Genomic DNA, 16649 nt, shown 5'->3' with positions numbered 1-16649 from the left:
TACTATACACAAATAACACTGACTTAGCTTAAAGTGTTGTTCTAAGCCGGCTTATGGATAACATACACGAAGCACTTTTATCTCATATCTATTATGTAAGAATATGACAACCATGAGACCAAAGGTACGGCAAACAGTGTTCTGTTCCCATAAGGACCAATCTGTAAATATATGAGCGCAAAACAACTGTCCTCCCAGCGCTTGTCAGATACATCATATCTGGAAGAAGCATGTAACCATAATGACTGTAGTGCTCTCATGTGGTGTGGCCAAAAATGACACCTAAAATTACTTTCTTTCTTGATAGATACTGCTCTACCTGGATCTTCTCAGGAGAGACAACCACTAAAATAGAAAACTATTTTGCCCTTTGGAATCTGCACTACAGAATGGCTCAGCTCAGGGTTGTTTATGGTCAAGAAAAGAGATTCTACCTGAACATTAGGAAGAACATCTTGACAGTAAGAGCTGGGATATTCTGCCTTGTAGAGTGATGGAGTCTCCTTCTTTGGAGGTTTTTAAAAGAGGCTGGATGGCCATCTGTCAGGATTACTTTGTGTGTTCCTGCATGGCAAGGAGTTGGACTGGATGGCCTTTGAGGTCTCTTCCATTTCTATGATTCTAAGAAGGCTCTAAGTGCTTTTGATTTGTCTTACATAAGAAAAGGTCACTACTTAAGGAAATGATCTTGGACAGTCTACATTTAATCACAGAATTAAGATACTGGTTAAGATAACCTCTGTATCTTTATCCTTTGTTGTCTGGTCCTTATTTGTCCAACTGTACTGATGATGAGTTTTTGAGCACCAATCAGAATACTTATTTGAATTGATAAGGTTTCAATCCTTACTTTTGGGTGATTCCCCCATTTGAACACAGTTTAAACAAGCAAGCACAAGATTGTGCTATTAAATTTAAATTATCTGGCTCCTGGATTATTTGAAGAAGCTTTTCTCAAATCTTGTGGCAAATGGCGGCACTTACTTTTGAAGTTAACTTTTACAATTCCAGAGGCACTCATTTTTGAAGCACTTTGCCATGAGAGGTTTAGTAGGTTACTCCCTTTCTCCCATCAAAGAAGAGACATGACAGAACGGACAAAAGTGGTGGTGGTCTGGGAGCTGCAGCTAGTTTCAAAGTGACTTTTAAACTCTGAGACACAGTTTATATTTCTTTTTTAGACTGCCTTGATTACCTCTTCCATTGTTTTATGGTTGGTTGTTGTTTTATCTATTTGGTTTATGGTTTTATGACTTTGAATCTTGTATGTATCGTACCCTTCTTGTTTATCAGCCACTTTGGAGACCTCTAAAACTAACTGGTTTTTATTTTTGCATGAGCTTTTGTGGATATAAACCTACTTCTTCCAATGCAGTACAGACCGCTGTAGTCTAGGAAGTAGAATGTACAGTTTATTGTTACGCATAAAGAAATGTGTCCCAATGCCTACTTGAGAAGGACATATCAGTTCTTATTTTAGGATGGTTTTTGTTTTCTTCCTTCCTCCCCTGGCTGCTCCAAAGGGAGGAGTCAAAGGGCACACTGGGGGTGACCAGGAGTGTGTGATACGTGTCTAGCTGCACTGTGCTCCATGGCTGCCCCACCAGCTATAAGCCTTTCCTGCTGCCTCCCGTCTCGTAAACATAACAAGCACACAATATTTGGTGAAAGGGACAGCAGCAACCAATCAGCACATTGCGAGGCGGGTTGAGTTGCATGTGCTCTTGTTTGTGTACGTGCAGGAACTCGGCTCCCAGCAGAGAGGGTGGGATATTGCAGCCAGAGCACAGCTTCTTTAGTTAGTACTGCCAGTCTTGCAGTAGATGCACTGGAAAGGAGTAAAGAGCCTGGTCTGAAAGTCTACCAGTTCCACCACCACTTTACTGAAGAAGGAGGGAAAAAAAGAGAGAATGTTACTGTTTGACTACAATGCAGAGGTAAGGCACGAGGCGTGGGCACATTTTTATTATCACCTTTAAAAAAGGAAGCGTTCCAGATGTTGAACTGATTCCAGCACATTTTCATTTCATCCTGTACATTTCATACAGATTCCAACAGGTTAAAGTAATGATCAGCAAGAAGCAACTACATTCTTGAAAACTGCCTACCATTTTCATGAAGCTCCCCACTTATTATTTATGATAATCTTAGGTTTTTTGGTTAGTGAGGTGCATCTGAGGGAGTAGACTGAAGTCTACGGAAGCTTATGTTGCCAACTTCTTTCTTTCACTTAGTCTCAAAGGTGCTACAAGATCTTTCTACATATTCAGTGTACAGACTAACATGGCTGTATCTTTGAATTTTACCATTATGTTTCATAAACTTATGTGTCTTGCAGCCTGCTGGCGTGAGCCGCCTTCTGGAACCAGGCATGGAAGTGAATGTTGCTACTGATGCCTTTGTCCAGACTCCTGCTCATCTGGCTGCTCATGGAGGACAGGCTTTCTTTCTTCTTTGGCAATTGCAGACAGGAGCCAATTTGAACCAACAGGTATGTTTTTTATTTCTCAAGCAGTCTAGTGCCAACAAAGCCCATCTTCTCATTGTTATACTGGGATGGATAGCCATTGTCTGGGATGATGAATGAGGCAGTTGCAAGTTTTAGAATATCCTAGTACTTGCTGCAAATACCTAATATTTTAAGTTCTTATTTACTAGGTGTTATGGTTGTAATAGTGAGCCTAAATACCCTCAAGGCTGATCTTGAAAGCTAAGCATGGTCAGCCATGGTTAGTAGATGGATGGAAGACTGCCAATGAATACAAGGTGCATCATCCCGGACAATGGCTATATTTCAGAGGAAGGAACTAGCAAAACCACCTCAGAGTATTCCTTGCCTAAGGAAACACTATGAAATTCATGGGGTTGCTGTAAGTTACAGGCAATTTGAAGGCACATATGCACACACACATGGTAGCAAAATGATTGTTTTGCTATAAGTATATTATACAGGCCAAACAGAAAGTAATAAGACCCAAATTATGTGCAAGCACTTTTGCTATACTGGCTTGTTTTCAGGAGCATTCTTCTTAGGACAAGAACAAAAGTCCCTATTTCGATAGACAGTGCAGAGAGAGAGAAATTGTTTAGAGCATGGTGTTTTTTCTTTGTCAAGAAAATTGCAGGCTATGTTCAGCAGATTCTAATGCAGAAAGATGTTGTTTTTGCTTAGGAACTGCACTCCTTGATCAGGACTGTTAAAGATGAAGATGATGGCATTACACTGGAGATCATACAATTTCACACCCACCCCGTTTAGTATCTCACTGCAGCCATTAATTGTTTACAACCATTAAGTGATTGTTATATTTTGTTAAGTCCAATCTTATTTATTTAGGACTGGCTTGGGGAAGCTCCAATTCACAAGGCAGCTAAAGTTGGGAGTTTGGAGTGTCTCGCTTTACTTGTTGCCAGTCGTGCCAGCATTGAGTAAGTATACCAGTTCTAATACTAGGCACTTAGAGAATATTTATTCAGGCATTACCTTGTCTATATTGTCTATATTGTACAAATTGGAAAAACAGGGAGACCAAAATTAGTAGTTACCCAGCTTTTTAGGTAACTAAAGTTCTATACCAAATGTACTGAAGTAGGTGAAACAATTTTGAATCTCTGTTTATTTAAGAAGCCTGAAATCAAGAAAGATTACAATTAGTTGTGCCTAACTTTGTATATCACTTTCAATGGAACGTAAGCATGATCCTGTCAGATCAGAACAATGTGGCTCCAAATTCTACACATGCTTAACCAATAAGCAGCATTAGGTTCATTGGAATTTTACTTTTGACTGTGCACAATATTCTGTCCACATACCTAGAAGTAACTCCTAGTCACTTCTTAAATGGCATTCATTTCTGAGCTGACATTATAGCATTGTATGATGAAGGTATAAATATTTACATAATTTCATTCAACTTTTCAAATACAGAGTTAATTTAACTTTAGCTGAATAGGAAACAAAGTATCACCAGCCAGGTGTATTGATTTTCTTTTGTCTCTTCTTAGCTTGCGCAATAAGAATGGTCAAACAGCAGAAGATCTTGCATGGGATTTTGGATTTTTGGAATGTGCCCAGTTTCTCATGACAGTAAAAAACAGTCAGAAGTGGGAAAATGTAACACAGTTTAGACATGCCCCGCATGACAAGAATGAAGATTTATTAACAGATGCTGCAACAAGACAGAAAAGAGCATGCGAAAATAAAAGGCCCATTAACCAGAAGAGAATGAGATCAAATGGTATGTTATTTAATCCCCAATACATAGTAAACTAGAGTGAATGTGGTATAGTGGACTAGGATTCGGGGAGACCAAAGTTCAAATCCTTCCTGAGTCATGAAACTCACTGGGTGTTCTTGATCAAGTTACACTCTTTCAGTTTAAGAAGGCAATGGCAAACATCCTTTGAACAAATCTTGTTCAGAATACTCATATGAGTGGGTTACCATAACTTAGAGTTGACTTGATGGCACACAACAACAATGACAATATGCTGTCCTAATATGGGTTTTCTTAAAGCACAGCATGCAATCTCACACAACTTCAATCTGAAAGAAGATATATCAAGCAGGCGGAATGACAACTACCATTAACTGGTATCTTGCAACAAAACTGGATGGCCAAAGTACAGACATAACCCACCAGAACTGCACCCTTATCCACTAGTGCAAATTAAAATATATATATATAGACAATTAAGTGCCAGCTGATTTTAGTAGAACATAATTCTAGCAAATTAAGTCTCCAGCATAATGACATGGTTTGAGTGTTGGACTGACTCTGGAGACCAGGGTTCAATTCCCAGCTTAGCCATGAAAGCCACTGACTTGGGCACGTCACACTCTCTCAGCCTCAGGGAAAGGCCATGGCAACCCCCCTCTTAACAAATCTTGCCAAGAAACCCCTGTGATAAATTCACCTTAGGGTCACCATAAGTCAGTAACAACTTGGCACAGAACAGTGGAAGTTAATGTCTGGCAAATAGCTCCAGCCTTCTGCATTTATCCACATCTATGTAATATTCTCTCTTTCATTTATTATTTATTAATTAAAAATATTTGTAACCCTGTACTGTATATACAGAAAATGTATGGCAGAGTACAAACAATAAAAGCAACTTAACATTTATAAAGTTGTTTTAAAGAACAATTATAAAACAATTTGAACAATTTAAACAATTTGACATAAAGACAAAATTAAGAGCGACCTTGATCCTTTAAGAAACAAAGTACTGTATATGAAATTTATAATGTATACACAGGCCTGTTACAGACTGCAAAAATAAAGCTGCTTTGGGTCTCATTGGAGGTATGCTGTTTAAATGATGCATGCAACCTAAGAATCCGGAAGCTGCACCAAAGCTGCACTCCAGTGCTTAGGAATGGAGTGTGGCTTGGGAGCAACCTCCGGACTCTTAGGACCCATGCATCATGTAAATAGCATACCTCCAAAGAGACCCGAAGCAGCTTTATTTTGGCAGTCTGTAACTGGCCACAGTAACTTCAGCTCAGACCTTATAAATTTTCAGGACTAGTTACTTTTTGCAGTAATGAGAATGATACTGTATTACTTTTTTGCCTTTAATGGCCAGGGCTGTAATTCACTACTTTTCAGAGTGATGTAGGTTTCTGCCTATTACTCATTACTGGCTATGCTGACTCTGAGCAATAGGAGTGGAAGATAGAAGCATCAAAAGGGTGGCTCTCCATATGACTATTTGTGTGACTCTTTGTGAGGTGTGGTATAATTTAGTGAAGAGTGAGCAACAAGGAAGGAAGGAAAGCAGAACAGGACATACTAAAAACATCAGATACAGGAAAGAATCTGATTAATTAGCTTTAAAAAAATCTTTAAAAAGATGACCCTGGCTTTCTGCCTTCCTCTATTCTGCCCAATAGAAGAGGCTCATTCAACTGCGAGTGACAATTTATGTGAGTGTAGGGGGGGGCTGCCCTGTAAGGCTTGCTCTTTCAAACAGTAGCACATATTTAGACTGGCTGGGTTGGTTGAGCTCTGAGAGGTGCCAACTTGGGCATGAGATTCATAGCAATTGCTTGGGGGGAGACTGAGATGGGAGAGAGACTGAGTGCTTTTGTATGCCTGTGCAAAGCCATCTGTGTGCAGTGTCTGTAGTAATCACGTGGTATGTTGTACTATGTGAGTGGGTAGAGGGGTCTAGGTAGGATAGGCCACTTAGAATGATGGTGATAGAGATGGATGGAACAGAGAGCATTTTCCTGTAATTTTCAGTGGTACAATAGAAACACAATAGTAACAAGTTAATAATATGTAATTTGGTGAGTTACTTTCTGGATTGTTGCACTGCATGATCAGAGTAATGAGTAACATAAGTAGTTCCTTTAAAAAAGTTAAATTCCAAACTCTGTTCTAGGTACGTATCAGGTCTCTCAAACATCTGTAAGCATAGGCACATTTCTTTTTAAAAAGTAAACTACTAGTGCCACTTTTCTTAAACATTTTGAGACTATAACCCCCAATATTTATTTAGTTTTAACTCTATAGCCTTGCATCCAGTCTGCTACTACTCATATCCTTTCTCTTCCTTACCATCAGTTTTCTGTTAGTACTGTTAGTCTGGTTTTCAACAGTTTTGTTACTGTTTTACAGAGCAACCCTTTACATGCCTATTGAGAAGTAACTTCCATTGTGTTCAGTTGGACTTATTCTTAGGGAGGTGGTATAGGGTTAAAATCTTTAGATGATGCTGTTTAAAATTTATTTGGACACTGTGTTATGCAATTACTTAAGTAAGAGAAGTGAATGTAGTGGTCTAAATAAAGAAGCATGCTGTGACAATTTAGGGCTGGTAGACATGTATGGGAGAGAAAAAGATCATCTAAGCCAGCAACGGCTTCTAAGACTGTGATGTCATATAGAAAGTGGTTTTATACTACCGTAGTTACAATATGCTTAATTCAAATACAACCTTCTGAAATGCAAAACTTTTATCTGCATTTAAACAGATACAAACACGTTGATGTCATCTGAAAGCTAATCACCACAAGAAGAAATGTGAACAGAGGAAGATAGGTCTTCAACTCAGCACCAAATAGTTTGAATAATGCCTTCTGGGAAGGAGATGGGTTGCTTCTTGAAGAAGATACTTTTTAAAAAATTATAGCTGTATGGGTATTTACACAATAATAAATATGTAGAAACAGTATTGTCTATTCTATAGGGTGGTTGTTTTTTTTACCAAGAAGAGATGTAATATTCAGCAATAAATACTTGACTGATATGTTTTTATTATGAAATGCTATACTATGCATACATACACTTTTGAAGGCAGAGGTGGGAGACCATATGGTGAGAAGTGCTGGGGAAAGTAGACAAATGTAAGTTTATGATGTTAGGCTCAGATTACAAAAGATGAAAATACCATTAGAAAACAACATTTAATGCTCAAGTTTTATTTGAAAAATCACAAATTAATTTGCACTCTGCTTGATTGCACTGGTATTTCTATTTCAACTGGGATTCTGAATAAGGTATTACTTTAACTAAAAATGTAATAATCATTTCTCTAAAGAATGAACATACACTTGTGCAGGCACAACATACATTTAGGTAAACCAACTCATTGAGCATGATCTTCTAAACAGGCATTCAAATAGATTTTGGTCGCTGGGGTAGACACAGGTTATAATAAGCATCTTTCTTCCAAAAATCGGGGCCCTTCCATCCACACCAACCCTGTATAGCAGAAGGGAAGAAATACATATCAATATATACAATATAAATGAGCTATTTTAATAAGTTGATCTAGCTAGCATTTCTGTAAAGCTGACATGAAATTTTGTTCTATGTATTATATGTATTCATACTTGTACAAAACCTACATTGCAAAACTCAAAAGCTGTAAATAACCACCACTGCTCAGGCAAACATTTATATATTCTGTCTGAAATCCTCTTGGTGATTTATGATGGCATAACCAGGGATTATACCGGTATAACTACTTTTTCTGACATTGTATAAGGGGGCATGTGGGTTTGATACCTGTGCAATTGCTGTCAGATGGTACATGGCCACAGCTCCACCATTGCTCACAATGTTGTAGAAGTCTGTTCACAACAAATAAACTCCAAATGGATTTGACATAGGTTTGTTTCAGCAACAGCTTTCGTCTTCTCATTCTGTCATAAAGCTCAGTTTTGAGGAGCACTTACACGAGTTGTCCCCAAAAACTCTGCTTTCCAACAAACTCCAGAAACTGCATTTAACCTGTGACCATTTGGCACTGAAACTGCATCCAGGTGAACTGCATTCAACAATGTATGTAATGTCTGAAAGCAGTGGGTTGTATCAGAGCTTATTTAGGCAGGTCACAGCAAAGGGGTGTGTGTGAATATCTATACAACCAAGCACTCATTTTTGTTTGTTTGTTTAATTATGTTTTGACAACAAAGATACTTTGTATCTCTGTAGTGTTACGTGCATTGTGTGCACCAGACAATAAAAGCACCATTTAATTCCATTTCATTTCCAGGTTGTAACACAACAGAATGCAGAAAAGTCAAAGAGTGGTTGCAGTACTTCTGCAAGGCACTGCATACTGGCTACCTTCCTCCCATTCATGTGTATATCAAAGTTATACCAGATGAAATGATAATGGCCTATGGTCAACTTTTGAACCCTCAGGCTTAATCCAATTGCTAATCCAACCAGAGCAGACCCACTGAACAATGAGATTTGCATAAGAGTTGATTTACTCTTTGGCAATTAATTGATTAGCTCTGCTCCAAGTGAAACTAACAACTGGATTTTGGTTTTAGAGGTCAACTTTAGGGAGGCCATTGAATCAAAGGCTGGAGCTGATCTGCAAGGACTGTGGAGAGACAGTGATAGAATCGAATGTTCAATCGGAGTCAGGCTGGCAAAAAGGTGGGGGCCTGCCTGATAAGTGGCTAGAAAAAGAAGGAGGAGTCCTTAAGAGTGGATGAGTGTGTCTTAGAACTGCCAATAGTGCAGCTGGAACTAAGGGTTTAATTTTAAAGGGGATTCAGATTCCCATATAAGGAGGAAATATTTCAGAAGGACAAAGGAAGTCCTATGAAATCAGTTTAAAGTGATAAGTTCTTTGAGCAGTGGAGAACCAGTGAAGAGAAGGCTCAGATTCACATTATTCTATGGAATTGTTACCTATGAATAAAGTGAGAAATTCATAGGATTTATACTCCTATTGAATAAGCTTTAGTGAAAGGCGTATGAAAAGAACTAAAACACAACTGAAGTATAACTGAAGATACTGAGTGAACTGAAACGCCGTTTTGCGTCGGTCTCCCGGCGCTGCTGTTTGCCAAACGGTGCAGCTCCCTTACGGAGCAAAAAAGAAGCTCCAAAATGGAGCTTCTTCTGGCAGCGCACTAATGATGCCGCAAGGCGCCAATGGCGCACTCACGACGTCATTAGTGCTGCACGACGTGCAGACGCACAGCGTCCGTTACATCAAGATGGCGGCGGCCGTGTGGAACAGCCGCCGCCATTTGTTACGGACAGAGTCCGTAACAGGAGTAGGGGCGTTTGGAAGAGATGCCCCTTTTTTAAACTGGGACATCCTGAGGACGTCCCAAGTGGCGGTTTGTAACCCGCCCTAGTCAATTTGTAACCAGTGAAATCATGTATACTGTACTTTATAAACACAAGCTTTGAGAACCAACTACCAAAAGAGATCACAAGTTCTTGTGTAAATAAAATTTATTTTCTTCTTGTTCACAAAGGAGTGGCTGGAAGTGATTTATAAGTAACAATATCAGAAACATGCTACCAAGTGTATTAAAAACACTTAATAGTAAAGAAGCTTAAGGGAGTGGGAGGACTTAGAGAAATAGTTCTGAGGGAAGACAAGTCTCGAACTATTTAGGAAAAGACAGTGTGAGAAGAAACCTGAGTGACCAGGTGGTCACAAGGACATATTTTAATACATCTGCTAAATAATACTTTGAGCACAACTGCTTCTAGGGCATTAAATTCTTCTCTTACATTCCAGAAGTTCACAGAACTGCAGCCCCTGCTGGGAAAGTATAAACCTTGTTCATGCATCTGAGACTCCCAAAAATAGAGGAGAGACAGGAACATGTGCTCTAGCCATGTCCCCGCTGCTACCACCATGCTGAATTAATGGATTTATTTTGGTCACAGACCAGAACATTCAGAACATAGACAAACACCAACATGCTGCTTGGAAAAGGTCTAAAAGGAATTTCAACCTACATTCAGAGGAACACAGTTATAGAACTCTGTCCAGTGAGGAAACCTGTGCAACCTAGGTTTGTTACTACAAACCATTTGTATAGACAAGAAACTTTAAAACAATGGTTCTAGTACTTTACCACTAAAAGAAAAGGAAAAAAAATGTTAAGGTCCAATATTCATTTTGGTTCTCATATGAATTCATACTGACTCTCTGCTAACATAAGAAATGAAAATCAAATGTGAAGTAACATCTCACCTTTTCTAATATAATATTCAGGTCCTCTGCTCCAGTGTAATGGGGGTCCAAGATTAGAAATTTGATGTGCCCTGTGATCTCATTCCATGCTACTCCTAGTATTGTGTGAGCCAAAACTCCACCACCTGAATTGGGAAGAAAGAAAAAGAAGATACAGGATGAAAATTAAATCACAAAATTATCATTGGCTCATTATATATTAAAAGCATTTCTCAGGAGTAAAAGATGTTATTTCTGTTTCCAAATACTTTAAAGTGATCTCCAAAAATAAGTAAGTTTCATGGAATGCACAGCAAGACAGTATAAGGCAGTGGTTCCCAATCTGTGGGTCGGGACCCCTTTGGGGGTCGAATGACCCTTTCATGGGGGTTGCCTAAGACCATTGGAAAACACCTATTTAATTACAGTTATGAAGTAGCAACGAAAATAATTTCATGGGTTTGGGTCACCACAACATGAGGAACTGTATTAAAGGGTTGCGGCATTAGAAAGGTTGGGAACCACTGGTATAAGGAAAACTGTCTGAAAGAAACCAGTCTTGTACTTATACAGAATATTAATTATCTGACAGATTTAGACTTCCAGTTGTAAAAACTCTACAACAGCACAATCTGCTGCATTTTAATCTGCAAGTAAAGCAAACTTAGTTCAAAAGGCTTACTCTTCAGAAAGTGTACTTAGAACCCCACTGTTCTGAGCAAAGGATCACCACCAAAAACACCAACAGGATAGCATCATATATGCTCTTTAAATAGATAATTTCTAGATTACTCAACTAACCAAAATATATTTCCAGACACACACTCAACATTATTTAATGATTAGAGAGCCATATGCTGAAATGAGAAAACAGCATATATATGAATACTATGTGTTCTATCTTTGGAGGCTAAAGTGCACACAAAGCTGAAGAGTGAATGAGACAGAGGAAATAAAAGATGATGTTAGGAATGATTAAATCCATTTTCACTAAACCACTATGCACCATGAAACAACAAACTCCCTCGTGGAAATGCTTGTAATTTCTTCTTCCCCTTTGTAGAAAGTAAGAAATTGTACAATTGTGTTATTTGGAAAATCTGACATTGGCTCTTTTCATGCAAGAGCTAAATTCCATTATCTCCATGGCAGGTATGTGGGATGCTTCACTTCTCCATCAGGATAAAAGAAGCATAATCTCTCTGGTAATGTCTGCAGTGGATAATAGCAATGTCCAGTGTATCTTTGCCACATGCATTGTTTGTGGGAACTAATGGATAGGAAAAAATCAGATTATATGGGTAATTATGAGGCTTTTTAGAACAGTTTTGTTCTAAAGTGTGTCTAATTAAGGATTATATTGTCTTAAAAAAGAAAGAGAGAACTAAAGATCATCTGTAGCAATAAAGGCATGCTTATCAAGCTTGAGAGTTCAAAAGATTTTTGTGGTTCTTTAGCAGCCCTCATAAAGGCAAGACGTTTCTTTGCTGTCAGTAATTTACCTGAAAGCTATCTACAATGTTGATAACCACATGGAAAGCCACAATTCACAACCATGTGGTTTCAGTGATTATTTTTAAAAAGATTCCTGATATACATCATAGTGTTTTAAAAACTATTAATAGTATTCTAGAGTCTCATTGTGTGAAAGAAAATCCTCACCAATTATTTTTCCAAATAATTTCCTAACCAAGCCCAATATTTTGAAGGACAGACTCATCTGAGGCACTAGATCTTAGGAATGGTGTGTGCTTGCATGCATGTGTAGTGTCTATAGTAGAGAAATAGGGGAAAGAAGTTTGCTTTATCTCAGAATGGTTTGACGCTTCATAGATATAATGGAACTCATACATGAAACTGGTAGACCCATGCATGAGTAGGGAAAAGGCAAATCAGTAAACATACCAAAGAGTTTTAAAGCATGTTTGGTTATTCATGTTGTATCACATATTCAGAATTAGCACCTCCCTTCCTAAGGTTGTCCTCTCACAAAGTACTGTTGGAGGATCATGAGGATGACAGCTCTCCTATATAAAAATTAAATATGTGCAGTAGAAGGAAAATGTATATAACTTTTTACTGATATATCAATAGAAGAACAGAGATAATTATGTGGAAGACCACCCAATCATGCAATCAGTCATCTGTTTCATAAACACATCAGTCCCAAGACATTCAAGAAATAACCCAGACTTGTCAAGGTGCTATAAACACTGCTCTTAAAAGGCCAGTAGAATATTTATAATAGAAAAATCTGAATAATGTTCATTTCTGGATATTAAAAGTCTTACCAATCATAACTGGTGTTCCCTCGATCTTGAAATGATTAGCAAGTTCTCTTCCCTGAGAAGCCAGCTCAGACCCTTGGCTACAAGGAAAGATGATCATCACTAGCTGCTACAAAAGTAAGGAAGTCATGATCACCACCCATCACCTCTTATTTCAGCACTCCTACTAGTAATACTCAATCTGGGCAATGTTGCTACGGATTCACCTTACATTAGGGTAACTCAATGAATTTCCTGAAATTATCAGCAATCTTGACTCCAAAATGGAAGACAAAGCACTCATTTTCTCAGCAAGAAAATAACACTGGGAAATGATTTACTAGTAATCTGGAATCATTTCAACATGGGTACATTATTTTTGTTGTACCAAAGACAACAATATTTGGTTTTGTTTAACATGAGGTTACTACTGAAAAAAATGTTCTCCCCCTTTATGCCATGCAGAGCTGGTTATCATGTATAAAAGTAATCCAGAATCACTAGATTTTTAAAGGATTTCGACAATGAACGTAATGTTCTCTAATGACAAAATAGCTGCTTAGTCTTGTTTTTATAATATGGAGAGATGTTTTATCCATGGTTTAAAAGCATGCCAAAGCTATGTGGTCACTATATAATTAAGAAGGCTTGTATAACATTTTTTAAATTTACCATATTTTGAAACTGCTTTTCCCACAAAAGAAGAAGAAAAGATTAGGAAGAAAAAGCAACAGTCCAAATCAACACAACATTGTCATTTACTTTACGAAGGTGAGAATTCTGACTTATATTGCCCTCAAAAGTACAGGTTTGTGTTTTGTTACTGTGGCTCATTACAGTCCGTCCTTGCCTTACGCGGGGGATCCATTCCGTATCCCGCCGCGTAAGGCAAATTCCGCCTATGCCCGAGCCCCATTGAAAACAATGGGGCTCGTGCGCAGCGGCGCGGCGGCGCAACAGGCGCATGCACCCATTCAATTGAATGGAATGTGCCGCTTCGTGCGTGCCCCGTAGCTTGAGCGCGTATGCTCAAGGCCGCGTATGGCGCTCCCGCATATGGCGCGGGCGCGCTGTATTTGGGCTTCCTCCCTTTGTTTTTTGCTGCATTTCTTTGCCAACTTGGCTTAGTTTGAATTTTATTAAATGTACTTACCTGACAAACAATATTTTTGAAGTTATCCCTAGTAGTTGGTTTAGTACAAGCTGCACTTCAATGGAACCAATCCATTGGCATGATCCAACAAATCCTGGTGGCTTGTCTCCAACATCAACTAGAGCCTTTGGAATTGACACCATCACCACATGTGAAAAACGGAAATAATAGAAGTTTGCAAAGTAACTTTAGTAATTTTCACACTTACCTATTTAAATCTAACTTCTTGAAAATCGAAGAAAAAAGAGAATTGTCTCCATTATTGAACTCAGTGCTGGAAGCAGATGTTCACTTTATGGAATGCTGACCCACATTCTGCATAAAGGTGCATAGTATAATGTGATACTCTGCTTCAACCATGAACTAGCACAGCCCAGAAGCTTACCAGCTGAGTGAAAACTATTTATTTATTTATTTATTTAAGCATGCAAGTATTTCTGTATCACCTCCCAGCCCACAAGGGCTCCTGAGGTGATGAACAAATAAAAACCAATAAAAATAATACAAACATTTTAAAACATAGTAAAATATTCTTTAAATCTCCTAAAAGCAGTCTAAAAACAATCCTAGGATTCAGTTTTGAAGCAGTTATAACAGAAGTTTCAAACACTGGATGCCATGAAGAAAAGCACTGTTTTTGGCTGCCTGCCGGAAGCTTAGGAGATGGGGCCAGACTAACTTCCTTGGGTAGGAGGTTCCACAGTGAAAGCGCTGCTACAGATAAACCCCTGTTACGTGTACCCACTAGCTGAAAGCCAGCTGGCAACACAGTTTCAGCCCTTGGGGATCATAGCCACTCATGACAGAGTCCTGCAAAAATGCAGTCATTAAGTAAAGCACACAGTTTTTCAGAAGGAAGCATAAGGCAAGCACAACCATTATTTTCTTATAGGTGCCCATCTATTCCATCTACAATTGCTGGTCTTTCAGAGATACCAAATTCTGTACCTGTTGGATCTCCTTGTGTGTAGGTGTGGAGCTGTCTGTGTATCCCTGATGCCTGAACCATGAGCATATAGTCTGTAAGGACCGATATGCACAGCCCCAACCATTATCATCAATGTGATCTTGCATGTAGTGATGATAACTGTATGTGCCATATACCAGATATACCTGTGGTGAAAAGAAAAAGCACACAATAACCCTGTTCATTATGTCCTGAAGGGCAGTCATTTTGTAGAAGGATATTCTACAAGGACACAGCCTAGAGACTTAAAACCAAACAGACAAACACAAAAGTCTGGAGAAAGAAATAGATGAACAAGGACATTCAGGCAACAATTCATCATACAGTTAAATAAATGTTTAATGACTAGGCAGAACAGCTATTGGCACAATTCTTATTAAGTGTATGGTAAATTGGGCAAGGAAGTACTGTCTCAGCTTTTGATGCTACAAGGTGGAATGATACTTAATGGAGAAAAGATTGCACATTTACATTCAACTTAAAGATTTCTGGAATGAATAATAGAATTACTGTACAGAGTTGGAAGAGACCACTAGGGCCATCAGGTCCAACCCCCTGCCAGGTGGGAACTCTCAGTCAAATCATAGCTAATAGATGTCATCCAGCCTCTGTTTAAAGACCTCCAAAGAAGGAGACTCCACCACACTCTGAGGGAGCGTGTTCTACTGTCGAACAACCCTTATTGTCAGAAAGTTCTTCCAAATGTTGAGGTGGAATCTCTTTTCCTGTAGCTTGCATCCATTGTTCCGGGTCCTAATCTCTGGAACAGCAGAAAACAAGCTTGCTCCATCCTCAAAATGACATCCTTTCAAATATTTAAACAATGCTATTATATCACCTCTTAACTGTCTCTTCTCAAGGCTAAACATACCTAGCTCCCTAAGTCTCTCCTCATAAAACATGATTTCTAGACCTTTCACCATTTTTGTTGCCCTCCTTCGGACATGCTCCAGTTTCTCAACATCTTTTTTGAATTGTGGTGCCCAGAAATGGACACAGTATTCTAGGTGAGGCCTGATCAAGGCAGAATAGAGTGGCATTACTACTTCCCTTGATCTAGACACTATACTTCTATTGATGCAGCCTAAAATTGCATTAGCCTTTTTAGCTGCCGCATCACATAGTTGATTTATGTTCAACTTGTGATGTACTAGGACTCCTAGATCCCTTCCACACGTAGTCTCATTATGCCAGGTGGCCCCATCCTATATCTATGCATTTCATTTTTCAGCCTTAAGTGCAGTACACTTTTCCTTATTGAAATTCATTTTGTTAGCCGCTTTGATTATCTCGACAAAAAGCAGGATAGAAATAAAAGTTTTATTTTATTATTTATTATTTATTAGCTCTGGCCTAGCTTTCTAATCTATTAAGGCTATTTTGAATTTTGATCCTCTCCTCTGGGGTATTAGCTGCTCCTCCTAATTTGGTGTCATCTGCAAATTTGATGAGCATGCCACCTATTCTTTCATCCAAGTAGTTGATCAAGATGTTGAATAGCACTAGGCCCAGGACAGAACCCTGTGGCACCTCACTGGCCACTTCTTTCCCGGAGGAAGTGGAGCCATTGCTAAGCACCCTTTGGGTTCGGCTTCCTCTAAGTAAGTATGTGCTAATAAGAGCCGTTGACATCAAAATATTAAGTCTGATTCTTCAAGGAGACCTTTACAGCCTCCCTCATACTAGATTATAGTCAGATACCTGTTTGTTTATGGGTCTATAGACCCTGTTCTGCCATGGAGAATCACTGGGTGACTTTGGGCAAGTTACACACTCTCAGCCTAAGAAAACTCCTACGGGAAAATGCCTTAGG

The 16649-nt window shown here is 38.8% G+C and overlaps 2 protein-coding genes across 3 annotated transcripts; one reads left to right on the top strand and one right to left on the bottom strand.

Annotated features, from left to right (window-relative positions):
* Positions 1 to 1248: 1248 nt before the first annotated feature.
* ANKRD37 (ankyrin repeat domain 37) lies at positions 1249 to 7119 on the top strand. Of its 2 annotated transcripts, XM_042469930.1 has the most exons (5): positions 1261 to 1937; positions 2339 to 2491; positions 3338 to 3429; positions 4006 to 4238; positions 6983 to 7119. In XM_042469930.1, exons 1-5 carry the CDS (start codon positions 1911 to 1913, stop codon positions 7012 to 7014), a joined length of 537 nt encoding a protein of 178 aa, XP_042325864.1. In that variant the 5' UTR covers positions 1261 to 1910; the 3' UTR covers positions 7015 to 7119. The 2 variants fall into 2 exon arrangements, with proteins under 2 accessions (XP_042325863.1, XP_042325864.1); XM_042469929.1 differs by lacking the exon at positions 6983 to 7119 and having other exon boundaries at positions 1249 to 1937; positions 4006 to 4287.
* A 294-nt stretch (positions 7120 to 7413) lies between these two features.
* On the bottom strand, positions 7414 to 15409 carry UFSP2 (UFM1 specific peptidase 2). The gene is made up of 5 exons (XM_042469928.1): positions 14818 to 15409; positions 13870 to 13994; positions 12741 to 12817; positions 10471 to 10595; positions 7414 to 7712 (listed from the first exon to the last, which is right to left on the bottom strand). Exons 1-5 carry the CDS (start codon positions 15040 to 15042, stop codon positions 7626 to 7628), a joined length of 639 nt encoding a protein of 212 aa, XP_042325862.1. The 5' UTR covers positions 15043 to 15409; the 3' UTR covers positions 7414 to 7625.
* Positions 15410 to 16649: the final 1240 nt, after the last annotated feature.

Source organism: Sceloporus undulatus, chromosome 5 (genome assembly GCF_019175285.1).
Source record: "Sceloporus undulatus isolate JIND9_A2432 ecotype Alabama chromosome 5, SceUnd_v1.1, whole genome shotgun sequence".
Taxonomy (NCBI): Eukaryota; Metazoa; Chordata; class Lepidosauria; order Squamata; family Phrynosomatidae; genus Sceloporus; species Sceloporus undulatus.
Note: the sequence above shows the minus strand (reverse complement) of the source record. Positions and strands in the feature narration are given on the sequence as shown.

Excerpts from the sequence above, each read along its gene's own strand:
- ANKRD37 (XM_042469929.1), top strand. The coding sequence starts at position 1,911 with ATGTTACTGTTTGACTACAATGCAGAG. Across the intron at positions 2,492-3,337 it reads GAGCCAATTTGAACCAACAG|GACTGGCTTGGGGAAGCTCC; the intron begins GTATGTTTTTTA and ends TTATTTATTTAG. Across the intron at positions 3,430-4,005 it reads GCCAGTCGTGCCAGCATTGA|CTTGCGCAATAAGAATGGTC; the intron begins GTAAGTATACCA and ends GTCTCTTCTTAG.
- UFSP2 (XM_042469928.1), bottom strand. The coding sequence starts at position 15,042 with ATGACTGCCCTTCAGGACATAATGAACAGGGTTATTGTGTGCTTTTTC. Across the intron at positions 12,818-13,869 it reads TCAAAAATATTGTTTGTCAG|CCAAGGGTCTGAGCTGGCTT; the intron begins GTAAGTACATTT and ends CTTTCCTTGTAG. Across the intron at positions 10,596-12,740 it reads GGGAACACCAGTTATGATTG|GTGGTGGAGTTTTGGCTCAC; the intron begins GTAAGACTTTTA and ends TTCCCAATTCAG.